This window comes from Arxiozyma heterogenica, assembly GCF_036370985.1.
Source record: "Arxiozyma heterogenica strain weizmannii chromosome Unknown scaffold_5, whole genome shotgun sequence".
In the NCBI taxonomy this organism is placed as follows: Eukaryota; Fungi; Ascomycota; class Saccharomycetes; order Saccharomycetales; family Saccharomycetaceae; genus Arxiozyma; species Arxiozyma heterogenica.
This window is the reverse complement of record NW_027042658.1, coordinates 1,296,923-1,318,615: the sequence shown is the minus strand read 5'-3', so window position 1 is coordinate 1,318,615 and position 21,693 is coordinate 1,296,923. Positions and strand designations below refer to the sequence as shown.

The 21,693-nt window shown below is 31.0% G+C and overlaps 9 protein-coding genes across 9 annotated transcripts; 5 read left to right on the top strand and 4 right to left on the bottom strand.

Moving 5' to 3' along the window:
- Positions 1-460: 460 nt before the first annotated feature.
- On the top strand, positions 461-1,432 carry ARG3 (ornithine carbamoyltransferase; the record flags this gene model as incomplete). Its single annotated transcript, XM_064860872.1, has 1 exon — positions 461-1,432. The coding sequence occupies one exon, from the start codon at positions 461-463 to the stop codon at positions 1,430-1,432; it is 972 nt and encodes a 323-aa protein (XP_064717889.1).
- Positions 1,433-1,745: 313 nt separating this feature from the next.
- TRL1 (tRNA ligase) lies at positions 1,746-4,277 on the bottom strand (the record flags this gene model as incomplete). The annotated part of the gene is made up of 1 exon (XM_064860871.1): positions 1,746-4,277. The coding sequence occupies one exon, from the start codon at positions 4,275-4,277 to the stop codon at positions 1,746-1,748; it is 2,532 nt and encodes an 843-aa protein (XP_064717888.1).
- A 581-nt stretch (positions 4,278-4,858) lies between these two features.
- On the top strand, positions 4,859-5,146 carry PWA37_004380 (uncharacterized protein; the record flags this gene model as incomplete). The annotated part of the gene is made up of 1 exon (XM_064860870.1): positions 4,859-5,146. One exon carries the CDS (start codon positions 4,859-4,861, stop codon positions 5,144-5,146), a length of 288 nt encoding a protein of 95 aa, XP_064717887.1.
- A 14-nt stretch (positions 5,147-5,160) lies between these two features.
- Positions 5,161-6,711, top strand: EXO70 (GTP-Rho binding exocyst subunit EXO70; the record flags this gene model as incomplete). Its single annotated transcript, XM_064860869.1, has 1 exon — positions 5,161-6,711. The coding sequence occupies one exon, from the start codon at positions 5,161-5,163 to the stop codon at positions 6,709-6,711; it is 1,551 nt and encodes a 516-aa protein (XP_064717886.1).
- Positions 6,712-6,974: 263 nt separating this feature from the next.
- On the bottom strand, positions 6,975-10,547 carry ALY2 (Aly2p; the record flags this gene model as incomplete). The annotated part of the gene is made up of 1 exon (XM_064860868.1): positions 6,975-10,547. The coding sequence occupies one exon, from the start codon at positions 10,545-10,547 to the stop codon at positions 6,975-6,977; it is 3,573 nt and encodes a 1,190-aa protein (XP_064717885.1).
- Positions 10,548-11,628: 1,081 nt separating this feature from the next.
- On the top strand, positions 11,629-12,297 carry PWA37_004377 (U2-type spliceosomal complex subunit CWC23; the record flags this gene model as incomplete). Its single annotated transcript, XM_064860867.1, has 1 exon — positions 11,629-12,297. One exon carries the CDS (start codon positions 11,629-11,631, stop codon positions 12,295-12,297), a length of 669 nt encoding a protein of 222 aa, XP_064717884.1.
- Positions 12,298-13,227: 930 nt separating this feature from the next.
- Positions 13,228-15,441, top strand: TAX4 (Tax4p; the record flags this gene model as incomplete). The annotated part of the gene is made up of 1 exon (XM_064860866.1): positions 13,228-15,441. The coding sequence occupies one exon, from the start codon at positions 13,228-13,230 to the stop codon at positions 15,439-15,441; it is 2,214 nt and encodes a 737-aa protein (XP_064717883.1).
- Positions 15,442-15,612: 171 nt separating this feature from the next.
- On the bottom strand, positions 15,613-17,109 carry ARP4 (Arp4p; the record flags this gene model as incomplete). The annotated part of the gene is made up of 1 exon (XM_064860865.1): positions 15,613-17,109. The coding sequence occupies one exon, from the start codon at positions 17,107-17,109 to the stop codon at positions 15,613-15,615; it is 1,497 nt and encodes a 498-aa protein (XP_064717882.1).
- Positions 17,110-17,486: 377 nt separating this feature from the next.
- Positions 17,487-21,143, bottom strand: SCP160 (Scp160p; the record flags this gene model as incomplete). Its single annotated transcript, XM_064860864.1, has 1 exon — positions 17,487-21,143. One exon carries the CDS (start codon positions 21,141-21,143, stop codon positions 17,487-17,489), a length of 3,657 nt encoding a protein of 1,218 aa, XP_064717881.1.
- Positions 21,144-21,693: the final 550 nt, after the last annotated feature.

The window sequence follows — 21,693 nt, the reverse complement described above, 5'->3', positions numbered from 1 at the left end:
AACGAGAACAGAAACTAACAATAGCCGTTTTAATTTCCCGCTTTTATCTCAACATTTATGACTCATTTTGGGGAAAAAAAAACAAAAAAAGAAAGACAGATATATAAATCTACGATTTGTTTTTTTTTTTTTTTTTTTTCTTATTGTTGGTGCACTTCTATTGTTCGTCCTTTTCTTTTTCCTCCCAATTTGACCAAGTATTGCAAAAAACATTTTCTTTTTACTGGGCGGTGGCCACTCGCTTGTTTTATCACTTAACGATCACATATAAAAAGGAGAGAGTTTCCGTTAATTGCCACTTTTGCAAATATGTCCTTTAAGTACAGTTAACAACGACTTGCTTGGAAAGGAGGTTCTTAATATCAGTACCCACTAAATAATAAAGTAAATAGCCTTTACTGCTTTGTGCCTGTGATCAGATAAGAAAGAAGATAATAAGAAGTATACAATATTTTCAATTATGTCCATGCGCCATCTGATCTCTATTGAAGACTTGACTGATGAAGAGTTTGTTGCTTTGGTCGAAAGAGCAGAGTATTACAAAAAAGTATTCAAAAACAATGATTCTGCAGAATTTCAAAAGCATCATTTGAAGCTATTAGGTAAAACTATCGCTTTAATCTTTACTAAAAGATCCACAAGAACTAGAATCTCTACTGAAGGTGCTGCCACTTTTTTCGGTGCTCAACCTATGTTTTTAGGTAAAGATGATATTCAACTAGGTGTTAATGAATCCTTCTATGATACCACAAAAGTAGTGTCTTCAATGGTTTCATGCATATTTGCACGTGTTAACAAACATGAAGATATCCAAAACCTATGTAAACATTCTTCTGTGCCAATTATCAATTCTCTTTGTGACACATACCATCCTTTACAAGCCATCTGTGATATGTTGACAATCAAGGAAAAACTAGACTATGTAAATAATAAACTAAAGATTGCTTGGGTTGGTGATGCTAATAACGTTATTAATGATATGGCCATTGCTGCTTTGAAATTGGGTATAGACGTCTCCATTGCCACTCCAGAAGGCATCGAAATGGACAAAAACATTGTGGATGCCGCCTCTAAGATTACTCAAAGAAACGGTTCTACTATTGAGTACACTCACGATCCAAAGCATGCAGCTAAAGGTGCCCATGTCCTTGTCACTGATACCTTTGTCTCTATGGGTGAGGAATACGCTAAAGAAGCTAAATTAAAACAATTTGCAGGATTCCAGATTGATAGTGAATTAGCTAAATTGGCTGATCCAAACTTTAAATTCATGCATTGTTTGCCCAGACATCATGAGGAAGTCACTGATGATGTCTTTTACGGCAATCATTCTATTGTGTTTGATGAAGCTGAAAATAGATTATATGCTGCTATGGCCGCTATCGACATATTTGTTATTAACAAGGGTAATTTCAATTTACCACCTAACTAGATAAATAATCTCTAAGCTCCAAAAAAAAATAAAAAATAAAAAAATAGTACATTTGTTTTTTTTTTTTGCCTTTTTGGAGTTTCTCTTTCTTGCTCATCTGAACTATTTAATGCATTTGTAACGTTATCATCATAATTAATACATATTTATTTTTACTATGTTCATTGTTTCTATCTAGTCTTAGATTATTAAACTTTTACGTTCATTCAACAAAAAACAGCTAGATAATGTGCACTTATATACAGATATAGATACAGATACAAGTATAGATATTATCATTTGCCAAAGTTGTCTGGATTGTGTAACATACACTCTATAAATTTATATATACTTCACCAGAATATTCTTTACTGTCCTGGAATTCTAACTCATAGAAATCGGTACCCAACACACCATTTGTAGATGCAAGTTCACATAAAGTGTTAGAGTATACTGGTTTTGTGTCCTCGGTCAATATACCTACTGTTATGTGTGGTATTGAATTAGCACATTTGAAACCTTCTATAATTCCATTTGGAGTTTCAATGAAGAAACATTTATTTTTATCTAATAAAAATTCAGCAACTACTGTCACAATGTTATTATCCCACAGCAATTTCACTAACTTAATCTTGATATTATCACCTGTCTTTAAGACCTTCCCAATATCCTTCTCCTTATCATTCTCGAAAAGTTTTAAAGTGGGATCATAATGTGTCATATATTTTCCCCAGATTTCTTCTTGACTTTTATCCCCATATTTTTTTTGACTAATATGGCATAATGTCACGTGAAACTCTTTTTGAAACTTGTTTTGAAAAAAAAGTTTGTTTAAACTTACCATTGGTTCATTTGGAATTTTACCCAGGTTTTGCATCACTAACTTATCAATTGCAGCTCTAATAGGACCAAGTTCAACATTTAATGAAAAATATACAGGTCTAAGGTTTCTAGCTTTCTTAGCAGGTTTTTTATTATTGTTATTACTTTTGTTTTTCATTTTTTTATCCTTTTGTTTATTTGAAGTATCATTAAATGTAACTGTTTTTGAAGGCTTATATTCTAAACTCTTCTCAAAAGCTTTTGATATACTAGTCTCATTTGGGATCTCTGGTATTAATACTGGATATTTATTATGGATCTCGGCCAAGATAACCTTCACATTTGTTAGTGTTGATTTATCATTATTACTTTCGAAATCAAGGTTGATGACTAAATCGAATTTATCATCGGGAGATCTATCTGGGTTAACAGGTTGATATCTCTTCCAAAATCCGCTCATAATTCCAAGAACTTTTTTTTCTCCATACTTTTCTAACTTAATTGTTTGATGGTTATCACCTCTCGCAAGAACTCTTTTTGTAGTGACATCTTTAATGATATCCATTTTATCATATGGAGCAAATGATATACCAATGATTTTAATATTTTGATCGTATGGAAGGTAGGATTCCTTTAATTCATCAACCCATTCAAATAATTGTTGTCTTTCCCTAAATTGATGATTATTTCTATCAACAAAAACACATTTTATATTTTCATTGGCTAACAATTCAAGAGATTTCTTCATTAACATCGATTTATCCTTCCCATGGATATCATCGTTTTGAATATGCCCCCAAGCGTTTGGAAACAAATTTGTCAGGGTTACTGCAGTGGTGGTTTTACCACAGCCTATAACAGAAATTGGGAATATTAAAAATTTCGTCCTTTCATCTACTTTATTATAATCAATAGCATTTTGTGTTTCCCAACCTTCGACCAATTCACGATTCAATATTTCAAGACCAGTGAGTCCTAAATTTTCCAAAAACATATTTCTTAATTTAATGACACCGAATCCAAGCAAGTAATCCTCATATAATTTATTATCACTTTCTAAAATAGGGATAACAAAATCTAAATATTTATTTGTAATGAAACCATGTTTCTTGAATTTAAAAACACGACGTCTCTTAGTAAGATAATCTTTAGTAACTTCCCTCCATTGTCTATACATTAAATATGGTTCCTCAAATTTATATTTAAAGAAAAATGGCTTGGACGGATTATTTGCCATTTTGCCACGAATCACAAATCCTTCAATTTCCTGTCCTTCAAAAGACCCTTTTTCAGAACAATCATTCAAAAATACTTTTAAATCATCAACGGTCTCTTTAATCATATAATTGATCTTTTTAAATCCATATTTTTCAGCAAAAGTAGCCACTTTATCGAATGGCCAAGTATGAAAATCTGGTGTATTTTGATTGATACCGTGCAAATATAAACCTCTCTTATTTCCTGTGTATTCTAAAATATGCTCCTCAAATGTGTCATCACAGTATTCTGCCACCGCAGTTACATTATTTTCATAAAGTTCTTTCCCTAATTGTTTAGAATCTATGCCTAAGTTTTGTAATTGATCCATTAGAAATCGTTCACCTGCTTCGGCATGGTTTCTATTGACATCTTCTCTTGGACCAGTAGAATGTTTGGAACAAACAACTAAAGATCCATCATCCAACCCAGATATAAAAATAATACACCCGTTGGCTTTAATAGACACTTCATAAGGGCCCATTGTGTTCTTTTTGATAAAGTCCCATTTTGTAGTAGGAACTTCATTAATATTGAAAAATTTATCATAACCTCTAGTAATGATCTTTGGATCATCTTTATCTTGTGAAATGAATAAACCTCTAGCATTGCAGGGTAATGTGATATTATTCTTGCCATAATCCCATTCATTGAATTTCCAACTGTTTATCTTCATATCACTATGAGCCAATTGGCATTCAATTTTTTGAGCTCTACCTCTAGAAGGCAAAAGGGAAGCTTCTTCTAATTGTGCACATAATTCTTTTACTGATAATGATGAAGACATCTCAGATAGTAAGTAGGATTCAAACAAAGACAAAAGTAAATGAATGTATTTTCTTTATTTTTTTTCCTGTCAAGATTTATTTATATATTCAAATAAATAAATAAATATGGGAACTTCTACAATCACCTTGTTCGACCAATTTATTAATGTTAGTTCGTCTCTATAATAGTAGTAATTTCCTTTTTATTTCTCATCCCTTTACTATGTATCTCTCTTTTCTTTATGTTAAGTATTTCATGATATTTTTTTCTAGAATTTTGTTTGTTAACAATTTGTTTCAATCGGCTTTTTTGATCATGGGAGACAAATAAAAGTAATGAATTGAAATATAATTAAGTATAAGTAATAAGTAATAAATAAAGCTAGAGAAAGTTCTTGATTAACTTGTCATAATTGTTTAATATAGTGTTAACATTGACGTTTGCTATATCTTCATAGATTATAATATTTTTTTCAGACACAGGTTATGTAAAAGTTATTACAGTCTATTTTGTAGAACGTCGTTATTTTGATTGTGATATATACGAGGGTCAAACTATTTCTCTCCTATTTTCTCTGAACTTTAAGAAATAGTGATATAAATGATGATTGTCGACATTGATGAGGCAGATATTGTGGTTTTATCACAGAATTTAGAAAAATGTAATCGGTTGGCATCCAGTATTGACCAATCTTTGAGGAATATATCTCAAACTTCTGGCCAATCAAGCAAACTGTTTGCACCAATTCTTTCTAGAAATAGTATGTTAATCACTTTACAAAGAAATATTGAAAGTACATTAAATACGGTAGCATCAGTCAAAGACTTAGCCAATGAGGCTTCAAAATATGAAATAATTCTAAAAAAGGTATTAAAGAAATTGGTTTGAAACAATATACACAAATGATCCATAGGGTGGATGATATGTTAGAAGATATATCGACAAATAATGAACAAAATGCAGAATTCCGTGGTATATTGACTCACTTAAAGTCGTTAATAGTGCAAAGTGAAAATGAACTTAGATCGTATTTTATTTTGATATTAAATAGCATCCCTGATTTTGATCCACAAATTAATATTGAAAAAAAGATCCCATTTCCATATTATGAGGATGAACAATTAACAGAAATGTCTTGGATCTTAGATTATTTTTATAATAATAATAATGAAGGAAAAGAACCCTTAATTGAAAATACATTGATTAAGCATAGAAGTGCAAAGATAATCAAATCAATGGCTTTCTTGGAACCATTTGTTAAGAAAATTACTGATAATAAAAATGCACCATACGAACAAGGAAGTAATGGCATTTTAAACTACACAGAAGCGCTAGTGGGATTTATTGTAAGTGAACAAGGCTTGATAGATGATTTGTATTCTCAATCTATAGATTTGAAACAAAGCATCTTAAGTAGAATTTTAACCCCTGTTATAAATTCATATTCCAAGTTGGTCCTAGCCAATATAGATGCTGTAGAGTCAAATAAAGAAAATATTGGTTTGTATAGCTTTGAATTAGTGGAATCTGTACAGAGAATTATAAGGACACTTCGTTTTGATCAAAAACTACAAAGAAATGATAATCTTTCAGTTTGTTTGAAACAAATACATCAGTTGGCAAAGTCTTTATTTAAAGACACGATTCAACAAATCCAGAATAAAGTCAATAGTCTTAATAAGATACCCAATGACAATGGTGTTGCAGATTCTACGGTGGCTGCAGTGTCTGTTTTAAGGAGATTCGGTAAATATAAACAAGGTTGTTTAAAAGCAGTGGCAGGTATGACCAGAGATGAATGGTTAGTTGTTCATTTACAAGACAAAGAGGCTACATATGTTAAAGGATCGCTAGATATCAATTTCAGTAATGTGGCATTACTCTCTTGTTTCTTTAGTGACTGTATTGATATTTTAGTAGTTTTGTTAGAGAAAAGGGCTCAACACATTTTAGTTGATACAGAAGGAGGTTCTTCTAATAAGTATAAACAGCGTATAGGTTTTTTCATTCTTAGTAACATGACTATGATTGAGGAGATTTTGGAGAGATCTGAGTTGCAATCTATTCTAGGAGCCGAAGGTAAAATTAGACTAGATAAATTGAAAAAGAGATATATTGGTTATATGATTGAAGATTGGAGAAGTTTAACCATTAATTTAATGGATTCTATTCATATTGATAGCACTGGTAAAAAGTTAAAAGATAAGGAACAAATTAAAGAGAAGTTCAGAAAGTTCAATGAAGGTTTTGAAACTTTAGTGTCTACGACTTCGCAATTTAGACTGAATAGTCAGGATCTTAAACGTACACTGCAGAATGAGATATTGTCACTTATTTTACCAATGTACCAGAGATTTTACGGGAGGTATAAAGACAGTTTCAAGAATCCTAGAAAGCATATTAAATATACTCCTGATGAATTGGCAGATGCTATTAATCACATGATTAAATAATTTTTGTTTTCTTTTCTTAATTGTTCCATTTCTTGGATTTTTTACATGATTTATTTATTACTTCTTTTTGTACTTTGTTATCTATACTATAATAACATTTGATTTAAAATTATTCTTGGTAGTATTGATGTATACTCATATTATTCGTACAAAATATATGTAAGATAATACTGAATGATATTTACTACTAAATACTTAACTTGAACAAATTAAAATAATAATACAAAGGATTAAAAAAAGACATAGTTATTGATTTTATGATATTAATCTAATGTTTCGTCAATTGTCTTTGGGAAGTTTTCTTTATCATTATTAAATTCCATGATATGTTTAGGTTCATTATTTTCATTTGTCCGATTGACACAATTGGAAGAAGTTTCATTACTTGTTACAGGAGTTTGTGTCAAGTATAATGAATCTCTAGTTTCAATTCCTTTTGCCAATTTTAAATGATAATTTGAAATTTCTGGATGATTATTATTTGCTATTTGTAACGGTAACCACCCTATAGAGTTTCTATCAAACAATGTGGTTAGATCTACAGACGAATCTATAATAGGCTCTTCAATATAATCGCTTACTGAATCAAAAGATTGTCGAAAAGAATCATCAATACTCTTATTAGTTGTATGATTAGATTTTAATGGTTGCAATAATGGTTCCATAGTGGATGCGTTGGCGCGTAGAGAAAACCCTGAAGTCTCAAACGATGACCTTGCAGATATATTACCTTGAGAAGAATCTGCAGAAACTGAAGGTTTCAATGTATTGTTTGGATCCACTTCCAATGCAGTGGAAATATCTTGTACATTGTTTATAATTGAATGAGGTGGTTGAATATCTGTGTTCATTATCTGAGGAGTTGTTGAAGATTTAGGGGATTGAGCCTGTCCTTCCTCCTCTGACATGTTTCCTAATACTTCATTTAAGTCTGTAAATAATGTATTATCAGTTCTTATAGTAGATGGAAGATTATCTTTAATACTACTTCGTCTATGAAATCTTGATGTGTCTAAATTCTTAGTTTTTGGGGATATTGAGGGAAATTTATAGTGTAATGATCCTTGGAAACTAAACCCAGATGCAATATCGCTGATATCTGTATCATCATTATGGATGGAACAACTGTCTAATTCATTATCAATATTTGTTTCTATTTCGGACTTATCTAGTAAGGATTCCTGAGATCTGTTTAAAACTATTTTAGGAATTCTCTGAATGTTTCTAACATTGTTTTGTTTTTTTATACTTACTATAGTGTGATAATCAGTGATACTATTTGTTTTCAACTTTAGCGCTTCTTCATAACTTGGAGGGTTAGATGGCATTTTATCTACCTCCTTTCCTGAATTTTTGCAAATAGAATCAAAAGATGGAGGTGGTGTTTCATTACTGGCATTATGCAAACTTATTAAGTCATCAACAATTGACGCTTTAGATAGTCGTCTTGATGATGTAATAGGTGATAATGGAATAGCTTGAGGAGATGCTAACTCTCTTTGTAAGCTTTTTGGTTGGTAAATATTAGATCTTAATTTTGGAGATTTGAAAACTTCAGCATCCGTAGAGATTATATCTTTATCATCTTGATAGTGTTTGAATTTTGATTTACTATTTGATATAACAATTCCATTATTATTGACAGTTATTGTCTTGGTAGATCTAGGTATAGGAGAAATAGGTGGACAATTTAAATTAATATCCAACGGTTTCACATCTGGTGATACAAGAGGTGATATTACAATTTCTTTAGGAAAGAATATATTGGAGTTGTGGTAAGAAATTTCAGTAAAATTGGATTCATCCTTAGTTGTATTAGTAACATTAACAGTATTGGCCAATAAATGGGAATCGTAACTTGGTAATAAAATATTAGCATGTGAACATAATCTATTTAGTACATGAATTGGAGAGTCAATAGAAATCTCATAATGTTTCCTTTTATTATCGATAACCTGTGATAAACGTAAGCAAATTTTGATCCAATGATTTGATTTGATGTATTCAAATCCGGTATCTGGATGTAAATATTGGTTATTACCAAATCTACTTGGAATAAAGACTTGTAATTCAAAATCTTTGTTAACCAAATACCCATCTTCTTCCAAAAGGTTTCCCATGTATTTAGCTTTTAAAGGTTTACTATCATCAGGTGCATTTGACAATTTAGGACCATTTAATTCGGCTAACAAGAATTTTTTTGTAGGTTCCATTCTATGTACTTTTTTATTCTTACAATAATATTCCATAGTTTCCGTTACATAAACACGGATTCTATGTAAAGTGACTTTATCAGATGGTAAAAATGAGAAATGTATAGGTAAAAATGCATCAAGAATAATATCTTTTGAAGCAATTAATATATCATAAAATAAACGGCCTTCCCAGTCTTTAGATATCACAATTGGTTCGCTTTCTTCAACTGAATTATCTGATGGAGTTCTAACAATAGTCACCGGTAATCTTGCATGTAAATCTGTTTTAAATGCACCACATCTCTCGACAGTCGCTAGCAGGAAATACTCAACAAAACCATAATCGGCCCTTATCGATTCAGGATAAGTTGGAGATATTACTTGTTCAAAAGTGTATATATAATCACCCGGTTCAAATGTAAAAGAGTCGTGGGGCTCTGTACTTTTAGTAAATTGAATTTCTTTTACAGTAGCACTTTGTGATGCATTTCCTAAACTTATAATATCAGAAGTTTGCTCAGTATTAGTATTATTGTTATTACTTGAAAGTGTTAATGTATCTATGCTATGCTTTGAAGAACTATTAGGACACAACTGATTGGTAGTGTTTGATGTAGATGCGTTGCTTATTCTACGATTATTAGTATGGGTAGATATATTGACATTGTTAATTTGAGATGTTGAATTGCCTGGAGTAGAGATTCCAAACAGATCGGTGAATATTGAGTTTATTTGTGTGGGAGGAATTAGTTTATTATCACTATGTGATGTTTTTATTCCAGCTGAATTATTAGAGTTTTGTGACATATAAGGATTCAATTTATTTGTCATTTGTTTATTAGAGGCATCTATATGGGTTGATGCTCTTCTGAATAAACTTAACGGTGATAATGATCTAATGGATCCATTTTTTGGAGACGAATCTATTTTTCTTGAGTGTCGTACATCTTTCTTAGTATTAGCAGTATTAGAATTAGTAGTGGAGTTACTTGTTGAAGTTAATGAACTTCCATGTGAAGATGATGGGACATTAATAATGGAGGACACAGGGGATAAAGTAAACTCATGTAATGCGTTTATTGTAGCCAATGTGCCATCTGTTGTACTATTAGAATGTGACTGTAAAACATTTTTAGGCAAAGGCTGATACATTGCAGCACTACTGTTTTTCAAAAGATACTCAACATGAATATTACTATTATTATCGATATTATTATTTGTATTTGTTGATATTGGAATATATTTAAAATGATCGTGCTGATAAAATGGCCATGTATGATTGATAACATCATTTATTTCAACGAATTCATGCTTTTTGGGTGGGATTCCCTCTGGCCATTCAGTTCTACAGTAACCTTTTAAATTTAATTTAATAGATTTCAACTTAGTTGGTTTTAACACTCGTATAATCAAAGAACCTCTTAAAATAGATGAAGATGAGTTGGTTTGAGATGATAATGACGACTGTTTTGTGCCAGAAGATTCAAATCCCTGCAAAAAAATAGCTGGTTCTACTAATTTAATAAAAACTTGTAAGGATCCACTATGTGTCAGTGGTGTATAATCCATGGGAACATCATAATCCTTTTCTGGTGGGAAAATAGGAGATGTTGGAACGTATAAAGGGTGTGTACCTGTCATCTTGTCATGTGAAGGTTGATACAGATTTTCTTACGGATGAAATGTTCTTCAAAACTACATTCACTTTATAACTATCAATTTATGCTTAAAAAAAGAAGTAGGTTAGTAATAGGTATATCAAAAGTGATGGATATATGTATGTATGCCTGTGTGTGTATAAAGTTATTACTCGAATCAAAAGCTCTGTTTCTTTTCTTTTTTCTTTGTCTTTTTTATCTTTCTTCAATATCTTCATTCCTGATCATTATTCTTTATATAAAAGAAAATAATTTTTTAGAAAATGAATAACAGAACAAACAGGGAGGGGAAAAAAAGTGGAGCAAAAAAAAACAGAAAAAAGAAAATAAAGTTCGGAATAGTAATGAATAATGTTAAAATAGTTAATACAGTCATTAACATAAGGGAAAGAAAATGAAATGTTCATAGCAGCATAAATACTCTTAGAAATGCTTGTAAAGTAATACTATACGTTTGTGTTTGTGTGTAGTAGATATATGAATATAGTTGGATAGGGAATTCTTTTTTGTTATAAAGTTTTGTTTGATATCATACCCCCCATATTATTAAAATTACCTACAGTACAGTTTATAATAAATACATATCCGCAAAAATTGTGTTATTACATACGTGTTTTTTTTTGTATATCAGTTTAAGGTATTTGTAAAAAAAATGGGGCACTTTGTCTAAAAAGAAAAGATTTATTTCTATTTTCTTTCTTTGCATTTCTTCCTTTCCTCTCTTTACTCTCTTTATATATAAATTATATACGTATACTTATTATTTTACCTTAATATTAGCCGCCAACTGAAATAAGGAACATTTTTTTTTCGTTTTTCTTTTTTCTCTTTATTATTTTTCTTTTTATACCGTACTTTCTTAAAATGCTTTTTTTAAAGCACAATTTTTCTTAGACTCTTCGAAGTTGGATCAGTTTTTAAAGTATAGTAATAAAAAGTCTGTTTGTGTGAGTACATTAAATAAACCAGGACCAAACAAGAAAGGTATAGATGGACATATTATAGTTATTAACTTTTTTTCTCGGTTTTGTTTTGTTGAGAGTGTGTTCGTCTGGCTTTATGTGATGTCAGATTTATTACTTAAAGAAATAATTAGACAGAATGAGGATTTATATTCTGTACTAGGGTTAAATGTTAATCGAAATGCTAATATTAACATAAATGACATTAGAAAACAGTATAAAATTCTAGCTTTGAAATATCATCCTGATAAGAATATCATTAATAAAGAGAATAAAGAGGTGGTTGATAATAAGAATAATGATTTGTTTCATAAAATATCAATTGCTTATGAGATCTTGTCTAATGAACAGTTAAAAGTTAAATATGATCAATGGTATCAAAATATTCGAACGAGCAGATTAAATATGAGTAGTACAAGAACTAAAATGATTCATAAATTAAATGAAAACGAAAAAAATGATAGTTTAAAGGTTCATAAAAAAGACTATGATCTTCATGATTTACAAAAAGTTGGACAGAGGCTACGCAAATTGAAACAACTGAAACTACCATATTATAATTGGGATGGTAGAATTATTTCATCAAACATTAATAATAGTAAAAATAATAAAAGTGATGATTATAATATAGATAAATGGTCTGATTCATCAACAATTAAGTTTGAATTAAAAAATTTACATTATAATAATAATAATAATAATAATAATAAATCTAATTTTTTTCTACAATTAATGAAAAAGATTTATTATCGGATCTATATTCTTTATTAAACCTAAATGAAAATGATATTATTGACTATTATTTTTACAGTAATGATGATGGTAGTAGAGACAAATATGATAATATGACATGTCTATATTTAGTTTTATCTTCACCCAAAACTAGTTCACAGATCTGGAATAAATGGAGAAATGAACAAATACCTAATAGAGTTAATGCACAGATTTTTATTAATGGTATATCGCCAAGATTGAATGAGGATTTTTATAAGAAAAATTCTAAATTTTTAGATAATAATATTGAATTAAATTCGGATATTGAGAATCTACTATGTGAACCAGAGATTTTGACTGAAACTATAATAATTAATTGATTAAATTGGTTGAGACTTCATAAGCATGTATTTGTATTTTTTTTACCTTTTTTCTTGTCTTTTTCTTTTCTTTTCTTTACATTCAACTTCATTTTAATTATGTTTTAATAGGGTTTGATTGTTAGGGTTTGGTTGGAGTTGTTTTTAGCTGTTTTTCTTCCTTTTGGTTTTAATTTTTTTTTCTATTTTTTACTTTTTTTTGAAGATAACTATACGATCACAATTCCTATGTTACAATTTTCATCAAATCGAAACAAGAAAAAAACAAATATTGAAATTAAAAGTCAAAAGTAAAAAAAAACTGAAAATAGAAGGGCCTTATAATAAATGAAATGTTGATTCGGATAGACACATCTAATAGTTGATATATTGCATCTTATCAAATCAAAGACTATTTTCTGTTGTTTTTCTTTAACCTATCAATTTAAAGATATATGGAATTTGATTTGTTTATACTACCATTCCAAAACTTAGCACAGAAATAATAATAATAATAATAATAATAATAATAATAATAGAATAAGTAGAATAGCATTAATGTATAGGTAAATTGTGATAGATAGATATAAACGTATAGATAAGGGGAAAAGAACCAAAATAATAGACTATGTTTTCAAAACATAAAAGGAGAAATAATATCTCTTCTATAAACAATTATAATAAATATAATAATACAGTTAAGTTGGATGAAAGAGGCCTTCAAGATTCGTTAAAGGCAGCACAGATAATCTTTCAAAGACATACTACTAATACTAACAACAAAGGCAGTAGTAGTAAAGATAATAATAATGTATATGGTAATAACGTCTCTTCGGCTTCCACACCATGTACTATTTCTCAAAGCAAAGAAAGCAATAAGAATAATAATAATATAAAGAGGCTTCCGAGAAATCAAACAAATACCAAATCCATACCTATAATAAAACATAACGATACCTCTTTAAATAACACTAATAATCAAATTAAAAGAAGACAACAAAATAGCACTCAAGAAGATATGGTTAATCCGCCATCTAGAAGAAAGAATGAACATCATTCAAATCATCATGATGATATAGTAAAACTCCGTCCGCCTAATCAATTGCCTATCTCGTTACAATCTAGCCGTTCTCCCTCGCCAAGTAATGACAGTGTTAATAGTAGTAGTGGTAACACATCTGTATGTGAATCCTTAGTTGATAATGCAGATTATGATGATCTTTCAGCTCAATCCCCAGTTGACCGTTACATTGATACGCCAAAACAATATTTAAATCCTTCTTCTGATTTTACAAAATCTATATGTTTAGGAAATAATAATTTAAAGGGGAATAATATACAAGTCTCTAAAAATAATAACTTAAACAACATATATGGATGTGATGCTAGTCTGTTACAAAAAGATATACAGTCTAAAGGGAAATTATTAAAAGATAAGCAAACTGAATTAAATATACCAAGGCAACAGATTTTGGGAACTAAGATAAATGAAAATAATGCTTCACAGTTAGGCAATCCAAATAACCAAGAGCTCAGCAATTCCCATTATTTCCCATCTGCTAGTAAACATTATCGTATACCTCCACCAATATTGGTTAATTCTAAGGCGGTCGATTCGATGAACTCTCTTAATCTAGTCTCTTCACTTACAAACAATGAAAGCAACGCAAGTACTATAAATGATTTGTTTATGTCTTCATTAGAATCTATATCTGCAAATAATAGTTATAGATCCTTTCAAGAGGAAGATTATACTAACTATAAAAATGAACAAAATGAATGGATTAATAAAAATATGAGAAAAAATGGGTCTCAAGAGTTATTCTTACAAAAATCTTTCAATAGTGATAGTGATTTCAACAACGCCACTAGTGATCATATTAAAAACTATAATAGTTCAGAAGATGAAGCTAGCTCTGAAAGTGAGATTGATGAAAGAGATTATGATGATGTTGATATTTTTACATTGGGGTCGGTAGATCCAGACAACATATCAGCAGGTTCTTTTTCGGATGATGATATCTTAATTAATAATGGTGTTAGAAGTCCTCAAAAATCTAAAAAGAGTAAAGGGGAAAAGGTTAAGAAGATTGGTAAAATTTTGAAAGTTACTGGTAAAAAAGTGCATGTACCAGATTTGAAGACAAAGGAGGATAAATCTCCAACTAATTTTCCGATTCGTTTAAAAGAAACAATGAGACAGGACACCAGTAAATCTTTCAACGAGGATAAGCCATGGAAAAAGCACAAAGATGCGAAATATATTGAGGAAAATGATAGGAAAAGATACGAAGGTGTATGGGTTCGTAATAGGTTTGCTTATTTGAACCTATTGCCATGGTGGCCACAAGATACCTCTGATAGAAATGACAGTAATTTGAATGATAGTAACAAGATAGTTGGTGATGATAAAGAGGCTAGTGAAGACTCTACTCTTCATAAATCCACTTCAAGTGATTCTGAAGATATTGAACCCTTTGTGGATTTGCCAGAAGATGGGTTAATATTGAATCTTGTTGTGAAAGCTATTTGGCAAAGATCTAACTTACCTAATGAGACATTATTTCAAATATATAATTTAGTAGATACTAGACAAGATGGAACTTTGGATCGTAGGTCATTCATTGTTGGAATGTGGTTAGTGGATCAATGTTTATATGGAAGGAAGTTACCGGAGGAAGTTCCACCAATAGTTTGGAATAGTGTAGACAGTTACACAATGAATTTAATTCAAGTACGGATGGCACATGAATCCAAACAAAAACAAAAGAAGAGTAAAAGAAAATTAATGAAGAGAGAGCTTAGGCACATTAAACAAGGAATTAAGCATGTTCATTTGTGAAAAGTTATTTAAACAACTTGTAGTTTTATTTTTGTAACAAGGTCTGTTTTTCCACAGTGAGTGAATTTATCTTTTTTGTTGTATTTTATACAATATGGATATTATAAATATATATATATATAATATATCTTAATTTAAATATACGTTCATATATTCATCATACTATATGCATTACCTAAATCTATCATGCAATAATCTTTCAGCACCAACTTCAGTGTATTCTTCTTTTCCAACCCATAGTTGATGAAAAGTTCCAAGACTTGTAAGGATGCTTCCACCTAGCCATGAATGGTACTGTCTCTCCCTTTGATGGCCAATAGATAATATTCTAAATTTCAAAGCAGGTAGTCTTCTAGTTAACTCTGACATTATTCTATCACTTAGCCCTGGAATTAATGAGGATCCTCCTGTAAGAACAACATTATGAGCTAGCGAAGCATGTATATCAACATCACTTTCCATCATAGAAGCATAAATCAAATCTATAACACCTAAAATATTATCTGAATGTTCTTTGTCTGTAACTCCATTTTCCTGTATAATCCTTTTACCATTGTTGTTTACATTGTCAGATGGCTCAGCTGGTACGCTCGGCTCAACAGATTGTGTAGGAGTATTAGCGTCTTGTTTATTAGCACCACTAGGTTTTGTTCTCTTTAGTGGAACATAATCATTACGGAATGTTGCAACAACACCGTCTTTAGTTGCAGGCCAATCTTCAGGAATATCTACTTTCTTAGGGATGAATAATTGTTCACCAAATCCATATCTACTGACATTGTCAAATTCGATTACTTCTGTCCATGGTGATTCAATTGACCTTTTACTCATATTTTCTAGTTCATTTTTTATTTCTGCTAAAGGTTTTTGCGAACTGATATGGAATAAAGTTTCTTTACATTCTTGATAAAATCCACGAGAATTAGCAAATTTATATAGGGATGGATTTATTATATAGTCAAATATTTTCTTCTTAAATTGAGGTTTTCTTTTTTCAATTGCAAATAATGGAATAATCTCCCTGGGTTTTAAATAGTCTTCTAATAAATGATTGAGATATCTGCCAGCAAAAAAGTTTCTTCTTGTGCTTTTGGATAAAGTCATACCATCTAAAACGGGACTTACAGAGCACGTGTCGTGCCCAATATCGACTACTAAACAGTTAGATCTGCCTGTTGCAAACGAAACACAAGTTGAAGTTGGTGCAAGATAGCAGGCTTCAAACTCCATAGACTCTAACAATATTTCAAGTGATTTTTTTCTATCGGTACTTGAATTCCAAACTGGTTCTGTTAAGAAGGCTGGTATCCCACTATTTGATTTCAGATGTAATTCATGTTCTAAGGCCCATGACCATTGCTCTTGTGCTGCATCCCAATCAATAACAATTCCGTTTTCTACAATTTGTTTGATTTCATAATTTTTTCTTGGTAAGCCAATTGATTGATCAGCAAACACACGTTTCCCTTTTGTTTTGGTAGTTGTAGTACTTACATCCTCTTTAGATCCAGAGTCTTCTGAATTGCTGTAAAAACCATAAGATGATGGTAGAATAGATTGAGGGCAATCTGTTCCAGAATAACCGATATTTGTTCTGTAGGAACCGGGATCTATTACCACAGCTGAAATTTCATCACCGCCGTAGACTTGTAAAGTTGAGTTAGACATAATTGGTGCGTATTGTGTTGACCTTATTGCCTTTTAACCTAGTATAATATTATTCGGGAACTATGATAGATCGGTAAGTTTTTAAGTTTATATACACTTAAGGTTTACTAGCTATTCTTTTTTAATAATAATGGATTTTCTTTTTTTTTTTCGACATCTACAAATTTTGATATTTGAAACCTTTTAAAATATAAAGGTTAAAGAAAGTTTCCGTCTGAAAACTTTGCAATATATAGAAAATAATAGGACAATTTAATTGAGATCGAAATAGTAATGTTTATTTATATTATATTAAGTATATATTATACAACAATGGCTTTATATGTATAAGTGTAAAAGATTTGTAAAGTTTTTATAGTAACTATGCAGCATCATATTCAGTTCTTCAATGATTTGACAACCAATTCAGTAGCTTTTTCAACACCTTCTTTGGTACCTCTGATATAGATGATATCATTTACAGAATCATTTTTTCTTGGAACATTGATTAAGACACCTGTAGAGGATCTAATATTTTTCACGTTAGAACCACCTGGACCGACAACTTTGTTGAATTTTCTTGTATCAGCAACCCAAACAAAACCAGCATAAGTAGCTTTAGATGCTAATTGGATTCTTTCTTGAATTAATTCAGAAGCTTTATCTAATGCAGCCTGTTTTTTATCGTCATCATCAGTGTTTTTTTCTGGTTTTTGTTCTTCATTTTCATCAGTTAAAATACTAGATAAATCGATTGGTTCATATGTTAACTTCCATGGAATCACACCTTCTTCAGAGACAGTGGCAGGGCCAACTTCAAGAATTGTTACCTTAGTTTTGATATTTTCCCCTTCTGTAGGACGAACTTTGTCAGTTGGGATATTCAAAGCGTGACGGTTTAAATTATTTGCTCTTCTAGTAGCAGAACCATGTTTAACACTGACAAACTCATCCATTCTTAATTTATGAATAAAAGCACCGCGTTCAGAAACAAATTCGTGAATAGAGGCAGGAACTTCTATTTCCAAATCAAAATCTTCTTTTAAAATTTCAGAAAATATCTTCCTTTCAGCCTTTTCAATATTTTCTGGTAACCCAGTTAAAGTCACTGGACCAGTCTCACCTTTGTTTGGAACATGCAAGGTAATATGGAAATCATTTTCTAATTGACGACGGATCATACCACCTGGACCGATTAAAGCACCTTGTCTTTCCTTTGGCACATCGATTTCTTTGGTTTCACTATTTTTAGCATCTTCGACAATTTTATTAATTTGTTTGATGACTTTAGAAACGAATGATTTTGGACCTTGGATTGTAATGATATTACTTTCTTGATCAGAATTTGGAATATCAATATTCTTATTTTTGATATTATCGCCACCAGCTTTGGAAATAATATCTCTTAAAACGTGACCACCAGTACCAACGATGTTTCTGTGGTAGGCATGATCAATTTCAATAGTTTCTTTGGTATAATCAGAGGCATCCTTTATTATCTGTTCAACTTTGTTAGCAGCTTCTTTGATAGCAGTTCTAGTACCAGTTATTTCTAAGTCAACTTCACCAGATTCCTTAACTTCGTCATCGGTAGCCTTCTGTAAGAAGTCCATTTCGACACCGAATTCAGCTCTGATATCATTGATTACATCACCATTCTTACCAATAACTCTTGGAACATGTTCACTTGGAACTTTAATAACGATTTTATTACTGTTTTCTCTTTCGAAATCAAGTAAGGAGCTTAATTCTTCGTAAGTCTTTTTCACACCACGTGAAGGACCTCTGATAGTGACGACTTCATTGTCTCTTGGGAAGTGGATGAAAACGTTGTATTTATCTTGTAATCTAGTACGGTAAGAACCATTTGGACCAATCAAGTTACGGTGAAGTTTCAAAGGAACAATTAGTTCTTTGGTAATGATGTCAGCCCATTTTTTAGTTTCAGCCAGAATAAATTCCTTAGCACAAGTCAAGTTAAACTCTAAACCAGTTAATGTGACTTCGACCGGAGCTTTATCATCGGTTTGTTCACCCACATCAATTTGGCAATCAAATTTTGCTTTGGTAGCTTGAAGGTTAGATCCCTTATTACCAATTAGTCTGGAAACAGAATTAGATGGAATTTCAAATGAAAGTTTGCTTTTTGTAGATGGATTATCCACAATATTTTTTACTATTTTAGCAACTGTTTTGATAGCAAATTCATCACCTCTAATAGTTAATTCGTTTTCAGATGGTGTATTTAATTTGAATTGGACGTGGCCCTGATCTTTACCAATATGGTTTAAGATCAATGCAAGAGTGACTGTATCTTTGGAGAAGAAAGTATTTTGTGTAGAAGAATCAATTTCAAAGACTTTTGTAGTCATATTTTCAAATGTAGCACGTAATGGATCCAAAGAAGCAGAAATGTTTTCTAAGTTGGATTTGATTTCTTCGGAAGATGGTTTGAAGTCATCATATGAAGAGGTTGCAATAATAACAATAGTATCATTTCCTGGGTAATAATCACCAATTTGGATGAATGGATAATCATTTTCAGTACTCAATAAAGTATGCTTAATGGATTTATGGAACAGTTCATAATCTAGGTCGTTGATGACTAAGGTGTCTTCAGGAGTAATCGAGTTGACTAAAGAAATTAATTCTTTACGAACGACCTTAATAGCGTCAGAATTATCTGATTTAGCACTGATCTTGATGTTAACAATAGCATCATCAGCAATCAACTCCTTTGGGGTAGGTAATGTGATGGTGACTGTTGGATTGTCCTTTTTAATCTTTTCTAAGACAGGGTATTTAGTAAAGTATAATACTAAAATTCTTGCATGTTCAATGTTTTTAGAATGAGCCTTGGAAATATCTAAGGTATCTACAATGAAGGTTTTGGAAGAATTTCTGGCATAATCTATAGCATCTTTGACTTTATTTTCCTCACCAGAAAAGGAGACAAACTCGTCTTTAATATCAGTTGGGAAAGTAACCATGACATTGTATTTTTCTTTGATTTCATCAGCGTTAATCAAGAATTGGAATTTGTTTGGAATCTTGACTTTTTGTTCAGTTAATTCCAAAGATAATCTATCAATATAATTTTGAATAGCAATTTTAGAATCTTGAGCTTGTTCACGTAAACCTGAAACAACAATTTCACCAGATGATGGAAAGAATTGAACTTTTAATGATTCAGGGATGCCATTGATATCAGCAACCTTGATAAAAGGAACCAATAATGGGTCAGAAACATTGATTCTAATGGTAGCATTCTTGGTCTCTTCCTTAACAATTTCAGAAATTCTTTCCTTTGCTTGGTTGACAGATTCAAAATCACCGAAAAGAGTAACATTGGATGTGTAGTCGTCTAAGTCTTCATCAAAGGAACCTTCATTATAATCCTTGGCCACTTTGATCTTGACATCAAATTCCTTAGAGATTTCCATAATAGTCTTACCACCTGAACCAATGATGGCAGCCTTACATTTGGATGGAACTTCCATAATGGTTTGAATTGGTCTAGTAAGCTTCTTAACTAGCTCTCTTTTGGCAGCACGTACATTAGTTGGATTACCGGAGATAAGGAAAGTTCTTGAATTCTTAGATAAAGTGGATTCGATAGAGACATCTAAGTTTTGTTTTAAAGCTAAAACCATTTTAGATAATTCGGGTTTACTGATAGAGATTTGGGATTCTAAATCTAAAGTGAAAGATTCTTGAATAGTCTTAGACTTCATGCGCTTGATACTAGAAATAGAGGTGGAAGAAGAATTAGCACTAGAAGATATAGAAGAAAATGGAACAGGTTTCATGTTTGGACCCCAATTAACTTTGGATCTTGGGAATGCATCCTTAGATACTAAGGATGGCAGATCTTTTAAGGATGGAAGTGGTTTGGGAGTAACAGAAGATTCTTGTTCACTAACTTCAGTTGGGTTAGTTTCATCTGCAGTAGTAACAGCACTATCATTTGTGGAAGCAACAGAAGATGAAATTTCTTGAACTTCTTGAGTTTCTAGGACTTGAGGTTGTTCAACTTGTTCAGATTCTAAAGACATTGTGATACTACCTGTCGAATAGCAGACTAAAACAACGGAAATTCAAAATATTAAAAAAAAAAAAAAAGTAAGACTAGCGAGAGAAAAAACCAAAGGGAAATCAACCAATACTTGAAAAATATTCAACTAGAACGTAGTATCTCAATTGTATCAAATTTTATTTATAATCAATCAGAGCAATTGAGAAGAGTTTTACTGAATAAATTTCAATCAAAAAGAGGGGGATGAAGATAAAAGAATATGACAACTAACCAAAAGAGTGTAGAAATAAAAATAGATAGGAACCGAGGATATACAAGGTTGCTAGAAAAAAGGATAGTTTTGATTAATTAGCCAGTAAAAGGATATATATTGTGTTAGGTTTATTCTAAACAGGTATTACACAATTGCTCCTGCGAAAGTAGTAAAGACACTTTTTACCGTTTGGATTTATTTGTTCTCAAGTGTGAATTCAAGTGTGAATATCTTTGTTTTTTTTTCATTTAGTTTTTTTTTTCGGCTGATCTGTTTTACCATTAAAACAGCGCATAAAAAACGAAAAAATTAAGAA